General features: G+C 37.7%; 1 protein-coding gene across 1 annotated transcript in view; it reads right to left on the bottom strand.

Moving 5' to 3' along the window:
- LOC149414205 (uncharacterized) overlaps positions 1-13,856 on the bottom strand; it is a 75,165-nt gene that overhangs the window by 11,849 nt on the left and 49,460 nt on the right. Inside the window, exons 17-21 of the mRNA XM_089643871.1 lie at positions 10,232-10,375; positions 9,859-9,991; positions 6,607-6,701; positions 4,839-5,033; positions 4,139-4,265 (exon numbers count right to left, since the gene is read on the bottom strand). Of these exons, the coding sequence (XP_089499997.1) occupies positions 4,139-4,265; positions 4,839-5,033; positions 6,607-6,701; positions 9,859-9,991; positions 10,232-10,375 (694 nt within the window). The remainder of the gene's footprint in view (positions 1-4,138; positions 4,266-4,838; positions 5,034-6,606; positions 6,702-9,858; positions 9,992-10,231; positions 10,376-13,856) is intronic.

Raw genomic sequence — 13,856 nt, forward strand, 5'->3', positions numbered from 1 at the left:
AAGGGGGAAATGCGTCCATCATGTAAGTAAAACTGAATTATCTCACAATAGTACATTTTTATTATTACCCAGATATGACTTATTGTATGGCTTATTGGCAGATAATCCGGTTTGCACTAAACGAAATCGTTTATAGCAGCCTCAACTAAAACAAACCGGCATATATGCCAAAATGTCTGACCCGGGTAAAATTACTCCCGGTTAAAAAAATAAATTAAAATAGGCAAATTTAATAAACTGAAAGATGCGAAACTGCGGTGAGGAATACGAGTCTAAAACCCGTGGAAGATTGAACCAACACAGAGAAAAAGAAGCGTTATTGAGATTGGGAGCGGTGTGCAGAAATGACTGCAACATTTAAATGACAAAGCGGACTGTCCAATAGACGTTGTCTTTTACAACGATAATTGTTGTGGACAACAAAAAAATAACTTTATGATGGCAATGTACAAATATGCTGTTACAACAGTAAACAACATAAAATCTATCACTCACAAATTTTTAGTAAAGGGCCACACCCAAAACAAGGTGGATTCGGCTCACTCAACCATTCAAAAATAAGTTAAAAGAACACTCCGAAGCGGACCTATATACTTACCTTCCCAATACGCCATGGCCATGAAAACGACAAAGAAAAGTGGCAAGCCTTACCTGGTTCATGAGTTGAGTCATGTGGACTTTTTGATATAAAAGCTCTGAAGGACCCCCAGGTAATTTTACCCATTTTGGACATTCGAATGTTTAAAGTAATTAAAGACGACGGCAACTTTTACTTCAAAACATCCTACGGATCACATGCCTGGGAGGAGGCGAAGAAAATGAATAAACGGGGCAATGGGAGCGTGAATCCTGTTCTGATGCAAGCTTATTCCAAGAGACCATTGATGAGAAGAAGAAAAATGGTATCCTAAAGTTAGTTACCGCCGGGATAATACCGTCAATTTATTCAGATTTCCATAAACGATTGGGAAACATTGAAGTTACCAGCAAAGGAAAGAGCAGTTTTATGTTAATTGTTTGTAAAAAAATTGTGAAGCAATAAATTATTTTTTCATTGAAAACATTATCTTTTTTTTATACCTAAAACAGGTTCCAAAAGAAGAAGCCACTTTGACACAAATGCAAATATTACACTGATTTTAAAGCCATACTGGCATATCTGCATTTTACTCTTAATTTAAGCAATTTTCGATTTATTTGCAACTACTACTTCAATAAGCAGTATTCGTCTAAATTTTATTCATTCATAAGGTGGCTTTGAGGTGAACCAAACGGACGTTAAAAGGAAAATATCATATGCGAAATCTTTAAAGCGCTCTGGTGAAAAACTAGCATTTTGCAGATATGCCGGTTTGATTTCAGAGCGACGATATGTTTATCATATGTTAGCATTATCAGCCATTTTGGATTAGTGGTTTGTTTTTACCAACTGGAAAGGTTAGTCACGTTTTTATGTGTTCTTCGATTTTTTACTTTTGAAAAAAATGGATCTAAGAATATGTATTAAATTTTGCGTTAAAAATGGAATAAAGTGCTCCAACGCACTTAAAATGTTGACTGTGGCATTCGACGAGTCTACTTTGTCTCAAAAAAGTGTTTATAAGTGGTACAAGCGCTTTATAGACATCGAAACAGTGAAGAAAAGTGTTTATAAGTGGTACAAGCGCTTTATAGACATCGAAACAGTGAAGAAAATGGTTTTGGACAATCGTCGAATCACTATTAGGGAAGTTGCAGAGGATGTTGCCAAGTTCGATCAAATGTGAAGGTTTTGCTCACTGTTGGTGCATCATGAGTTCTTGCCAACAGGTCGTACGGTTAATAAGGAATACTACAAGGAAGTTATGCAACGTTTGCGTGAAGCAATACGGCTCAAAAAATCGGAATTGTGGAAAAACAAATCATGAATTTAATTATTATTATAATGTAATGAGCAGGCAGCATTCTGCTGATGCGCTCATATCTGAATTCACAACAAGTTTGCCAGTAATTGAGTTGTTTTATGTTTTAACTAAGTCCTTTCTTCTCTCCAAATGTGAATCCAATAGAGCTTTGAATTGATTTATATTTGTTGCATGGATGACATGTTGTGGGAGTTTGTTCCAAGCATCCACTACTCTATTTGCAAGGAAGTGTTTTCTAGGATTAGATGCAAAAGGCGTTTTGGTAATAGTGTCCACGGAGATTTATATTTTTATTAGTAGTGAAGATTTGTTGGATGCTAGGGCAACTGTAATATCCAGATAAAAGTCTCGATCAAGTCACCCCTTTCTCTTCTTTCTTGTAAGGTTGGTAATCTTAGTTCCTTGAGTCTATCTTCGTATCGTAGATCTTTCAGAGCTCTTGGTATTTTGTCTCTGTACTCTCTCTAACAGATTTATATCCTTTGCGAAGCAAGGACTCCATATTTGGAAAGCATATTCCAGGAGAGGTCGCACATATGTTTTATATATTTTTAACATCATGTCCGGTGTTAGGTCAATTTTGTATCTTGTATTTTGCATCAAGATAATGCACCAGCTCACACATCAATGCTTGTTCGTGATCATTTGGCCAAAAACAACATCGTAATCATGCCTCTACCACCGTATTCACCAGATTTGGCTTCCTATTCCCGAAACTGAAGAGACCAAATGAAAGGAAAGCGTTTTGCCACAATTGATGAGATAAAGTCAGAATCGAAGAACGAGCTGATGGCCATACCGAAAAGCGCATTCCGGAAGTGCTTCGAGGATTGGAAGAAGCGCTGGCATAAGTTCATTATGTCTGAGGGGGATTACTTTGAAGGGGAGAAAATAGATATTGATGAAAAAATAAATACTTTTCGAAAAAATTCGAAATTCACCTATTCTTTTGAACAAACGTGAAAGAATGTTACCTTTCTTGGGTACCATGTTCCAAGATCAAATTGTATATGGTTATTTGTGAGAATTATAAAGTTTTTTTAGAATGTTAATTATACTTTATCTTTGCTATGTTGCGACATTTTATCTATACATATTCTTCCTTCGCGTGTCTATAATTCACATCTTAATACTTCTTTTGAAGTCGGTTATTATCTGTGACAGTTGATTAAATTTTTTGCTTTCTTATAAAATTGTTTACAAATTGAATAAAAGCCAGGTTTGTGCTTGAAATCGAACGTTTCTAGACTCTGTTTGTCAAACGATTTTAATGCCTATTACCTACAATATAAGGTGTATGTACCTACAATATATGAAATGTATGTTGTGAATCGACTCGAGTTTGTGTGTGCAAAGTTATTCTGCTTTTGAATATAATTGTTGCAGAGACATTACATTTGGGGAATTTAAAACTTAGGGGGAATTTCACTATCTCTGATTATGTTCTGACTAAGCACTAATCCGCGGATTAGTCATTTTTTCGTTTTCACTATATCTGAATAACACTAACGCTCGGGTATAAGATTGGCCTGAGGCGTAATAAATTTTAATTAGTTGTTCTTTATCTAAAATGTTTCTTAATGTTTTGAAAAAACAGGTTAGTTTTTTTTTAAATTTGTTGCTTATATTTTCAAGTTGGGAGTTCCAATTTAGGTTTTGATCAATAATTATTTCTAGGTAATTTATCGTTGGTATTTCGTATAATGTTGTGCATTACAAGGAATTTCGGTTAGAAAGAAAAAATATCAAACTTTACATTAAAATATAGAAGATAACCAGAGAATAATTAAAATGTACTCGTCTATGAAACCAAAGGTTCCGACCGCAATTTGAGAAAAATTTATGAAACTTTGGTTTTTTTTTAATTAATCATTTTTTTATGAAACGACAAAAAAGTGAGGTGGCAGTAATGTTTATACATAATATATTTGTCTAATAAATTATGTATTTTTTTTTCGTTATCAGTAATTTTAGATGAGTGTTTAGACGATTAAACATAAGTAAGCGATCTTTAAAACTGTTGCAATGTTTGATTTCATAATTTTAATATTTAAATTCTCTTATAATAAAATTGAAGGCGGATTTTATTTAGAAGTCGAAATACACACAAATTCTCTGACTTTCTGACAGCATCTTTAAGAAATGTATGTCAATATGCCAGAGGCCTGAAAGGTTAAAGAAAGAGACTTTACTTAAGTAAGGAAGAAAAATAATAATACAGTAGGTAAGTATACCTTATACTCTGCGGCGCCAGGTTTATCCAACCCAACGTATTTGGCGGCCGCTCTTGCCTGGTTATCACCCAGTTCCAAAAGACACGTTACATTCATCCGGGAGAGTACAGCGCCATCGTTCTCGCGTCTGAAAGAGGAAAAAGTGTTTAATACTGGAAAATTGATCCACAAATGGACTGTATTTGATTCTAGTTCTCTACTTAAGCATGTAATTGTCCTTATCCTTAAAACTTGTAATTATATACTCTAAATAATATTTGTCTAAACTTGACATTTTTTCGGATTCACTGCCTAAATTCAAAAGCGGCATCATGTCAATAATTTAAACTGTTCAATGCGCCATACATACAGACACACACACACAAACACTCACACATATATTACACACACACCTACATACTACATACGTCACCTGGTAATTAAGGAATAAACATACCACAGACATTGCAAGGAAACATATCATAGGTACCCAACATGAAGTATCTAATTCCTGTATATTGTAATAAAAAATAAATAAAAATAAAAACGCACACACTGTTCACTCATCACTCATTTTATCTATGCACTGTTTTATTTATAAATTAAATAACTAAAGATAAAATAGAGTACAGTGGGTTTAAGCCACGAGCGTTCATGCCAATTATTTAGACAGTCTCCCATCGACCAAGCGATGCTGTCTCATTATCAAAACATAATGAACCTCTTGATCAGACCGGTCCTAAAGTTTAGTTTGTTGGGTGCTGCGGGGAGGAGCTCTAACTCCTGGTCAGTACGCACGGGGGCCTCCTCGTTACTGCTTGGAGACAGCACCAGGGAGCAGGACCCTTCTGCCGGGACTGCGGCCAGGGCCACAGCGTGGAGGGCCACCAGCAACGGTCTGGTCCAGGGAAGTGTACTGAAACAGATTCAAATACATTTGCAACATTAGAAGTGTCCCATACCGGGTTAAGATATTTCAATTTTAGTTGGCCAACTTTTATTGAGCAACAGGATTACTAACTAAAATCTTGAGCAACTTTGTTGGAAGAAGGTTCACACTTGTCAATATGCTTTCAAGTGTCGAGTTGATCAACTAAAATCGAAACCTCTGAACCCGCTATAATTACATTTTGTTCACAGTTTCACAGCAAAGATAGGTTTTAAAATATCAATCACAGATGACGACAGGTAATACAAGCCAGCCATTACTTAATTGAAACTGACCGTTTGCACGATCGGCACTTGGCACATTCGTCAGTATTCGTGGTTATTTGTCAATATGTTGTAATAAGTCAGAAATTTTCAAGTGGTACACATTTTTTTAAAATTAATTATTGATGAAAAAATTACAAGTATACTTTCAAAAAACAAAATGGCACTGATTCTCTATTTGATGACAGTGTTACAAATGAATTTGTATGAAACGCTTCAACGAGTTAATTCGTTGACTTCTAAAGTTTATGAAAACTTCATATATATAGTAATACTTTTCATGCTACAAAACTACATAATGCGTTTTCAAATTAAAGTACACCGTAAAGATAAAATGTTTAAAAACGAAATCAAAATAGAGCTAACTAAACATAAAGATGAGGAAATCATTAAAATTATGAAGTAACACTAACACTTGACTTACTGTCAACAAACGTTGTGTTTTTATTTTGTGAAAATCAACCCTGAAGATTAGGAAATCCTAATGCAACATACAAAAACCTACTGGAATACCTCTGAGAACTGTGAATAATCTACTTTACTTTGTATGTTAATTATTTAACGAGCAGGCAGCATTCATTTGCATTTGCTCATTTGCTGATGCGCTCACATCTGATTTCACAATAATTTAACAGTAATTGGGTTGTTTTAAATTAAAAATAAGTTAATCCTTTATTCTCTCTAAATAAGAATCCAATAGAGCTTTAAATAGGTTTGTATTGGTAGAATGTATGACATGTTGTGGAAGTTAGTTCCATGCTTCCACTACTCTATGTTAGTAGAATGGATGACATGTTGTGGAAGTTAGTTCCATGGTTCCACTACTCTATGTTAGTAGAATGGATGACATGTTGTGGAAGTTAGTTCCATGCTTCCACTACTCTATGTTTGTACAATGGATGACATGTTGTGGAAGTTAGTTCCAGCTTCCACTATTCTATGTTAGTAGAATGGATGACATGTTGTGGAAGTTAGTTCCATGCTTCCACTACTCTATGTTTGTAGAATGGATGACATGTTGTGGAAGTTAGTTCCAGCTTCCACTACTCTGTTAGTAGAATGGATGAAATGTTGTGGAAGTTATTTCCATGCTTCTACTACTCTGTTTGGAAGGAAGTGTTTCCTAGGATTGAATGCAAAAGGTACATTTGTGTTGGTGGTGAACTATAATGTCCAGATAAAATGTTGAGAGTCTCAATCAAGTGACCCATTTCTCTTCTTTCTTTTAAAGTTAGTTAGTTCCTTAAGTCTATCAATTAAAATAGTAATATTCTTACGCCGCATTGGATTTGTGAGAGTTGATAATTTGCCACAATAGCTGGGGAGGTTTGGAGGTTCCTTCGCATATGAATGTGTACCCATTACCAGTTTCCTGCAACCAAAAACAAATTTATAATCAAGATACAAAAGGGATTTATTTTTATTGTTTACAGGGTGTTTCGGGAACGTTTTGTCATACCCTGTACAAGAGAATAGGCAAATACCCTATAATATTAATAATACCTCCACCTTCTGCAATTTCCCATACATTCTGATGGCAGTATGCTACACTAGCGTCTCCTAGTGGCACGAGTTCTGCCAATTATTAACACAATTCAGTTTTTTTGGTATCCTGAAAAACAACTTGTAGTATTTTTGTTGTTTGTAATTATTACATCTGTTAACCACAAACACAGAACCTACTTTTAAGGACATTTTTTTAGATATTTTTTATCAATATTGATCAAAATAAAAAATAAAAATTTAAAAAAGTTTTTTTTTATTTCAAATAATGAATTACCAGACTATTGATTATTCCGATTTGACAGTTCATACTCGTAGGTACCACGATCATGTGAACTCTGGCAGGACAAAGGGGTAGTATTCAACACGGCCACCGTCTTGAACTGGAACCGGAACTTAACAAACAATTTTACAGACAGATGAAAAGCCAAATTATCGAGTTAAACCAGACTTGGCTACGCTCAGTCTATAATATGTTAGGTTAGGTTAGGTTAAGTTAGGTATGTATCCCAGAATAAAGAAGAACACAAGAAATGTGGGTGCTTTGTGATCCAAAAGTTCTTTGCTTCAATTCCAAGTTCAGAACTGTCTTTCATCATCGTTGGCGATATATGATGTCAGACAAGTGTAAGAGAGACAGTGTTTAGTATTGAAACAGTTTTGGATAATATCTATCATTTTTCCCATCATATACCTACTGTCATACTTACTATCCATTTCCTTCCTTAAAAACAGCCTTACCCACACTTGGAAATAAGAAGATTTTATGTTGCATTGTAAATTGTCGCAAGTCAACAGTCGAATTCGTGTCGTATAGCAAGAAGGTGCAATCGTAGTATCCTCGTTGTATTATTCACATGCTTTGTGCTAAATATCAAAATCACATCTCATTTATCTCGTTGTGGAGGAAATTTCACCCGAACAGTGCAAGTGCATCGAGAGCCCTATTGCCTGGATTCATGGGAATTCCAGGTAGGCTGTTTCCTTCATTCCACTTTTCCCGTGATTCATTCAAAACCAATTGAATGAGCTCTTTACTGTCTTATTTTATTATGGATTTGATTTACGTGTAATAGAACACGTTACATTGTTTGTGGTCCTTCGAGCCGGATATGCCATAAACTCTTGGAAATGCTGACATGATATAACAATGGCCTAGCGCACACATTACGCAGTCTTCACCTAACAACTTACAACGACATCTGTGCCCCAGTCATCGATGTACGAAAGTACGCTTCAGTCGTAATTCCCTCCAGGTCATTATTTGAGGTATCTTCTAGTGCAAGACTCCCGCAAAACCATGTTTTACCATTTGGAATCTTCAATAAATTACAAAGCTAACTTAGTTTCACACTTTAACAAGAGATGTTTCGCATCTCTTGTAAAGGTGTGAAACTGACATCTTCTGAATTTATTTATTTATTAAAAAAATAGTTTTTAACATAATCTGGACATCTCACAAGGGCATTCCTGTGTTAAGATGTGCAGTTTTTCAATTACATCATTTAAAAACTACATATAAGTAAACTAAATATAATAAAAAAAAAATTTAAACCACAAATTAAAAGTTAATGACACGGTTGTGTCGAGGCCGGTAGCAAAAATAGACAAAATTTTAGTAACAAATGCACTAAAAATAAAACAAAAATGTCTACAAAAAAACACTGGGCAGTAGTTTTGTAGTAAAATGGCAACAATAATATTCTTCTGTAACCTTCTGTGCCCTAACTTCCGGGGGAGATTCTACATGATAGTATAGATATTATGATGGTACAAGCAAATACAGGATGTTTGGGGGTAAAGTGCGCTAACTTCCGGGGGAGATTGTATATTATAGTATAGATATTATGATGGTACGTACAAGCAAAAAAGATAAATAGCATTTTAAATTTAAATTTCAACATTTTAAGGTAGTTTTTAGGTAAAAAAAAAGAATTGTTTGTATGGGAAAATAAACATTGGAATTTAAAAAAAAGACATTTATTTTATTAGTTCTACCATCATGTAGAAGTTAGCGCACTTTACCCCCGGACACCCTGTATAGGTGCATTCAATGGCTCTCTAATAAGAAGTTTATGTCTCCATATTAAAATTCCGATTATAATTCATTCATATAATAGGCCACTTGCATCATATTTTTTAATTTTTTTTTCCGGTTAAGGAAAATATTCTAAGACATTCTGTATTATTATTATTTTTTTAATCGTATTTTTGAAACCCTGGAGATTTTTTGAAAATTTCAATCCGAAAAATCAGACCTTTTTTTATAAACCGGAAAGACGGGACATAATATTATAGGTGAGAAAAAACAATGATTACATAGCCGAAAATCATTTTAAAAAAAATAACGTTTTCCACACGAATGACACAGCAGAATAACGAGGCATACCAAAAATATTACATCTCATAAATATTTTTTTCCCTGATCCTATCATTATCGATTGATCATAAATCATTATAATGTACAACGTCTATATTAATAAATCCAATGTAATATACTTGTACTTGTAAATTATAATAATAATAAGAATATTATAAAATTTGATTTTGATAAAATCAGCACCATAACCATTATACCTCTAAAACACGTACCGACATCTAAATTGTACGGGGTTCTCTTCACATCTGTCAAAAATTCAAACCAAATGAAAAGTTCGCAGAGAACAAACAATAAATCTAGTGAACGAATTCAAAAATTCGCCTGAAATCAAAGTGATGCCATATAAAAAAATTAAATCAGTGTGGAATTTTACAAAATTAATAGGAACATTTTCAGTAGACGGGACATTTTCATGTAGTGACGACACGAGCCCAAATAATGGATTTATTTATTTAAAAACAAAAATAAATGTACATTTCTACAAAATTTTACTAACATTTTCGTAATCTTAGTAAAAAGATCTATCCACACGATTTTTTCCAAGTCGTTATGAAATCCATGCAAGTGGCCTATTAACCTGAATTAGTATTCTTCAAATGGCTCTCAACCAATATGTATAAGATATTGTATGTTTCTTTTTACTCACTTTGTAAGGCTTGTTTCCAGTTCTGAGTGCGAGTTCCTGTTTGTTGCCCTTCTCTGGTTTGTAGATAACTCTGGCTGCTGAGTAAGCCGTCATTCCTGGCCCCAGAATACCGCTGGGCTGCACCCAACTTGTTCTGCAAACAAATAGCGGTTAATGGCAGGGTTGACAAATGCGACAGGTTCCGACCCAACAGAAAAATCACCTGAGTACATTTGTTCTCTTCGAAAATTATTTGTAGAGATGGTTGATGGAGAAAATAAAAAAGTAATAATGATCACAAGGGACCGCAGCCATTGCAGAGCTTTGCGATATAATCAAATCCCACCAGACATACATATACGCAATATTGATGAAGATGAACCATTGTACGAACCTCAATGTCTTGGAGGGAATGTTGAGAGCGATGGTGAAGTTAGCGGGCAGGTACAGATCCATAACCTGTGCCAGCTCCGCAGTGTGCCAGGAATTAGCTACTGGATTGTACGCAGCCAGACTGATGAGGGCCAATGAAGACGTTCTGGAATGATAGTAAGTATTTCTATTAATTTGTTTGTAAATTACACATTAGTTTAGCCTTTAAGTACTGTCGTTTGGCAAGTTACCTATGTTAGCGTACTTGGCATCAACCCGGGAGCGTTCATGGAGAGTGGTTATGCTGGCGCACGCGTTATCGGTAAAATATTGATTTTATATTTTAAAGTGGAATGTCAGACCCATTTTTTCATATTATATATATTTTTTAAATTTATTTACAGCCCAATGTCAAAATGAATCGACCAGGGTTTTCGAATAGTGGTCCTGTCACTCAAAATCGATACTCAACACGACCCCGTAATAGTTAGCATGTATATCTTTTTGCGCTTGTCGATAAAAGTTATTGAGTTCTTGGACCAGATGCACCGGAAAATCTAAGGTAAGTTATTTAAGAGGAGGACAATCAACCGAGAAAGCTGCGTCATATCTGCCCTCAAGACTAAAACGCGAGACTGCATACACATGTGAAATTTGTGCGAAACACGTGTGCCTGTAACGCAGCAAGCCAGTTTGCAGATTGTACTAAAATAAGTCAAAATTATACTTGTGTTATTATCTTCACAAGTCGTGGTAGGAGTTTTATGCCGTCTCCATGTGGTTGAAGAATCAATTAAAAAAATCCTTTAATTGTGAGTTTAATTTTAAAAAAAAATTATACAGTACAGTCCATATAATCCGAACAATTAAAAATCTAGCCAATTCGGTTTAATGAAATTTAGGATTTCTGGAATCTATAAAAAAATTGCTTGATTTTGGGAACAATTGAGAGTTTTCCTAGTAGATGCTATATAGTAGCAATGAGTCTTTTTGGGTACAATTGAGAGTTTGAGGTTTTCCTATTAGATGCTATATAGTAACGGGAGAGGCATATTGGGCGAGCGCAGTATTCTCATCGCTCATAGACTCTGAGCTCACATATTGAGCTGGTACCATGGGAGCCGTATCGGGAGAGCAGTATTGGGCGAGCACAGTATTCTCATTGCTCATAGACTCTGAGCTCACATATTGAGCTGGTACCATGGGAGCCGTATCGGGAGAGCAGTATTGGGCGAGCACAGTATTCTCATTGCTCATAGACTCTGAGCTCACATATTGAGCTGGTACCATGGGAGCCGTATCGGGAGAGCAGTATTGGGCGAGCACAGTATTCTCATTGCTCATAGACTCTGAGCTCACATATTGAGCTGGTACCATGGGAGCCGTATCGGGAGAGCAGTATTGGGCGAGCACAGTATTCTCATTGCTCATAGACTCTGAGCTCACATATTGAGCTGGTACCATGGGAGCCGTATCGGGAGAGCAGTATTGGGCGAGCACAGTATTCTCATTGCTCATAGACTCTGAGCTCACATATTGAGCTGGTACCATGGGAGCCGTATCGGGAGAGCAGTATTGGGCGAGCACAGTATTCTCATTGCTCATAGACTCTGAGCTCACATATTGAGCTGGTACCATGGGAGCCGTATCGGGAGAGCAGTATTGGGCGAGCACAGTATTCTCATTGCTCATAGACTCTGAGCTCACATATTGAGCTGGTACCATGGGAGCCGTATCGGGAGAGCAGTATTGGGCGAGCACAGTATTCTCATTGCTCATAGACTCTGAGCTCACATATTGAGCTGGTACCATGGGAGCCGTATCGGGAGAGCAGTATTGGGCGAGCACAGTATTCTCATTGCTCATAGACTCTGAGCTCACATATTGAGCTGGTACCATGGGAGCCGTATCGGGAGAGCAGTATTGGGCGAGCACAGTATTCACTTTGCTCATAGACTCTGAGCTCACATATTGAGCTGGTACCATGGGAGCCGTATCGGGAGAGCAGTATTGGGCGAGCACAGTATTCTCATTGCTCATAGACTCTGAGCTCACATATTGAGCTGGTACCATGGGAGCCGTATCGGGAGAGCAGTATTGGACGAGCACAGTATTCTCATTGCTCATAGACTCTGAGCTCACATATTGAGCTGGTACCATGGGAGCCGTATCGGGAGAGCAGTATTGGGCGAGCACAGTATTCTCATTGCTCATAGACTCTGAGCTCACATATTGAGCTGGTACCATGGGAGCCGTATCGGGAGAGCAGTATTGGGCGAGCACAGTATTCTCATTGCTCATAGACTCTGAGCTCACATATTGAGCTGGTACCATGGGAGCCGTATCGGGAGAGCAGTATTGGGCGAGCACAGTATTCTCATTGCTCATAGACTCTGAGCTCACATATTGAGCTGGTACCATGGGAGCCGTATCGGGAGAGCAGTATTGGGCGAGCACAGTATTCTCATTGCTCATAGACTCTGAGCTCACATATTGAGCTGGTACCATGGGAGCCGTATCGGGAGAGCAGTATTGGGCGAGCACAGTATTCTCATTGCTCATAGACTCTGAGCTCACATATTGAGCTGGTACCATGGGAGCCGTATCGGGAGAGCAGTATTGGGCGAGCACAGTATTCTCATTGCTCATAGACTCTGAGCTCACATATTGAGCTGGTACCATGGGAGCCGTATCGGGAGAGCAGTATTGGGCGAGCACAGTATTCACTTTGCTCATAGACTCTGAGCTCACATATTGAGCTGGTACCATGGGAGCCGTATCGGGAGAGCAGTATTGGGCGAGCACAGTATTCTCATTGCTCATAGACTCTGAGCTCACATATTGAGCTGGTACCATGGGAGCCGTATCGGGAGAGCAGTATTGGACGAGCACAGTATTCTCATTGCTCATAGACTCTGAGCTCACATATTGAGCTGGTACCATGGGAGCCGTATCGGGAGAGCAGTATTGGGCGAGCACAGAATTCTCATTGCTCATAGACTCTGAGCTCACATATTGAGCTGGTACCATGGGAGCCGTATCGGGAGAGCAGTATTGGGCGAGCACAGTATTCTCATTGCTCATAGACTCTGAGCTCACATATTGAGCTGGTACCATGGGAGCCGTATCGGGAGAGCAGTATTGGGCGAGCACAGTATTCTCATTGCTCATAGACTCTGAGCTCACATCTTTAGCTGGTACCATGGGAGCCGTATCGGGAGAGCAGTATTGGGCGAGCACAGTATTCTCATTGCTCATAGACTCTGAGTTCACATATTGAGCTGGTACCATGGGAGCCGTATCGGGAGAGCAGTATTGGGCGAGCACAGTATTCTCATTGCTCATGGACTCTGAGCTCACATATTGAGCTGGTACCATGGGAGCCGTATCGGGAGAGCAGTATGTATTGGGCGAGCACAGTATTCTCATTGCTCATAGACTCTGAGCTCACATATTGAGCTGGTACCATGGGAGCCGTATCGGGAGAGCAGTATTGGGCGAGCACAGTATTCACTTTGCTCATAGACTCTGAGCTCACATATTGAGCTGGTACCATGGGAGCCGTATCGGGAGAGCAGTATGTATTGGGCGAGCACAGTATTCTCATTGCTCATAGACTCTGAGCTCACATATTGAGCTGGTACCAT

Source organism: Hesperophylax consimilis, chromosome 20 (assembly GCF_061612785.1).
Source record: "Hesperophylax consimilis isolate HC1 chromosome 20, BYU_Hcon_1.0, whole genome shotgun sequence".
In the NCBI taxonomy this organism is placed as follows: domain Eukaryota; kingdom Metazoa; phylum Arthropoda; class Insecta; order Trichoptera; family Limnephilidae; genus Hesperophylax; species Hesperophylax consimilis.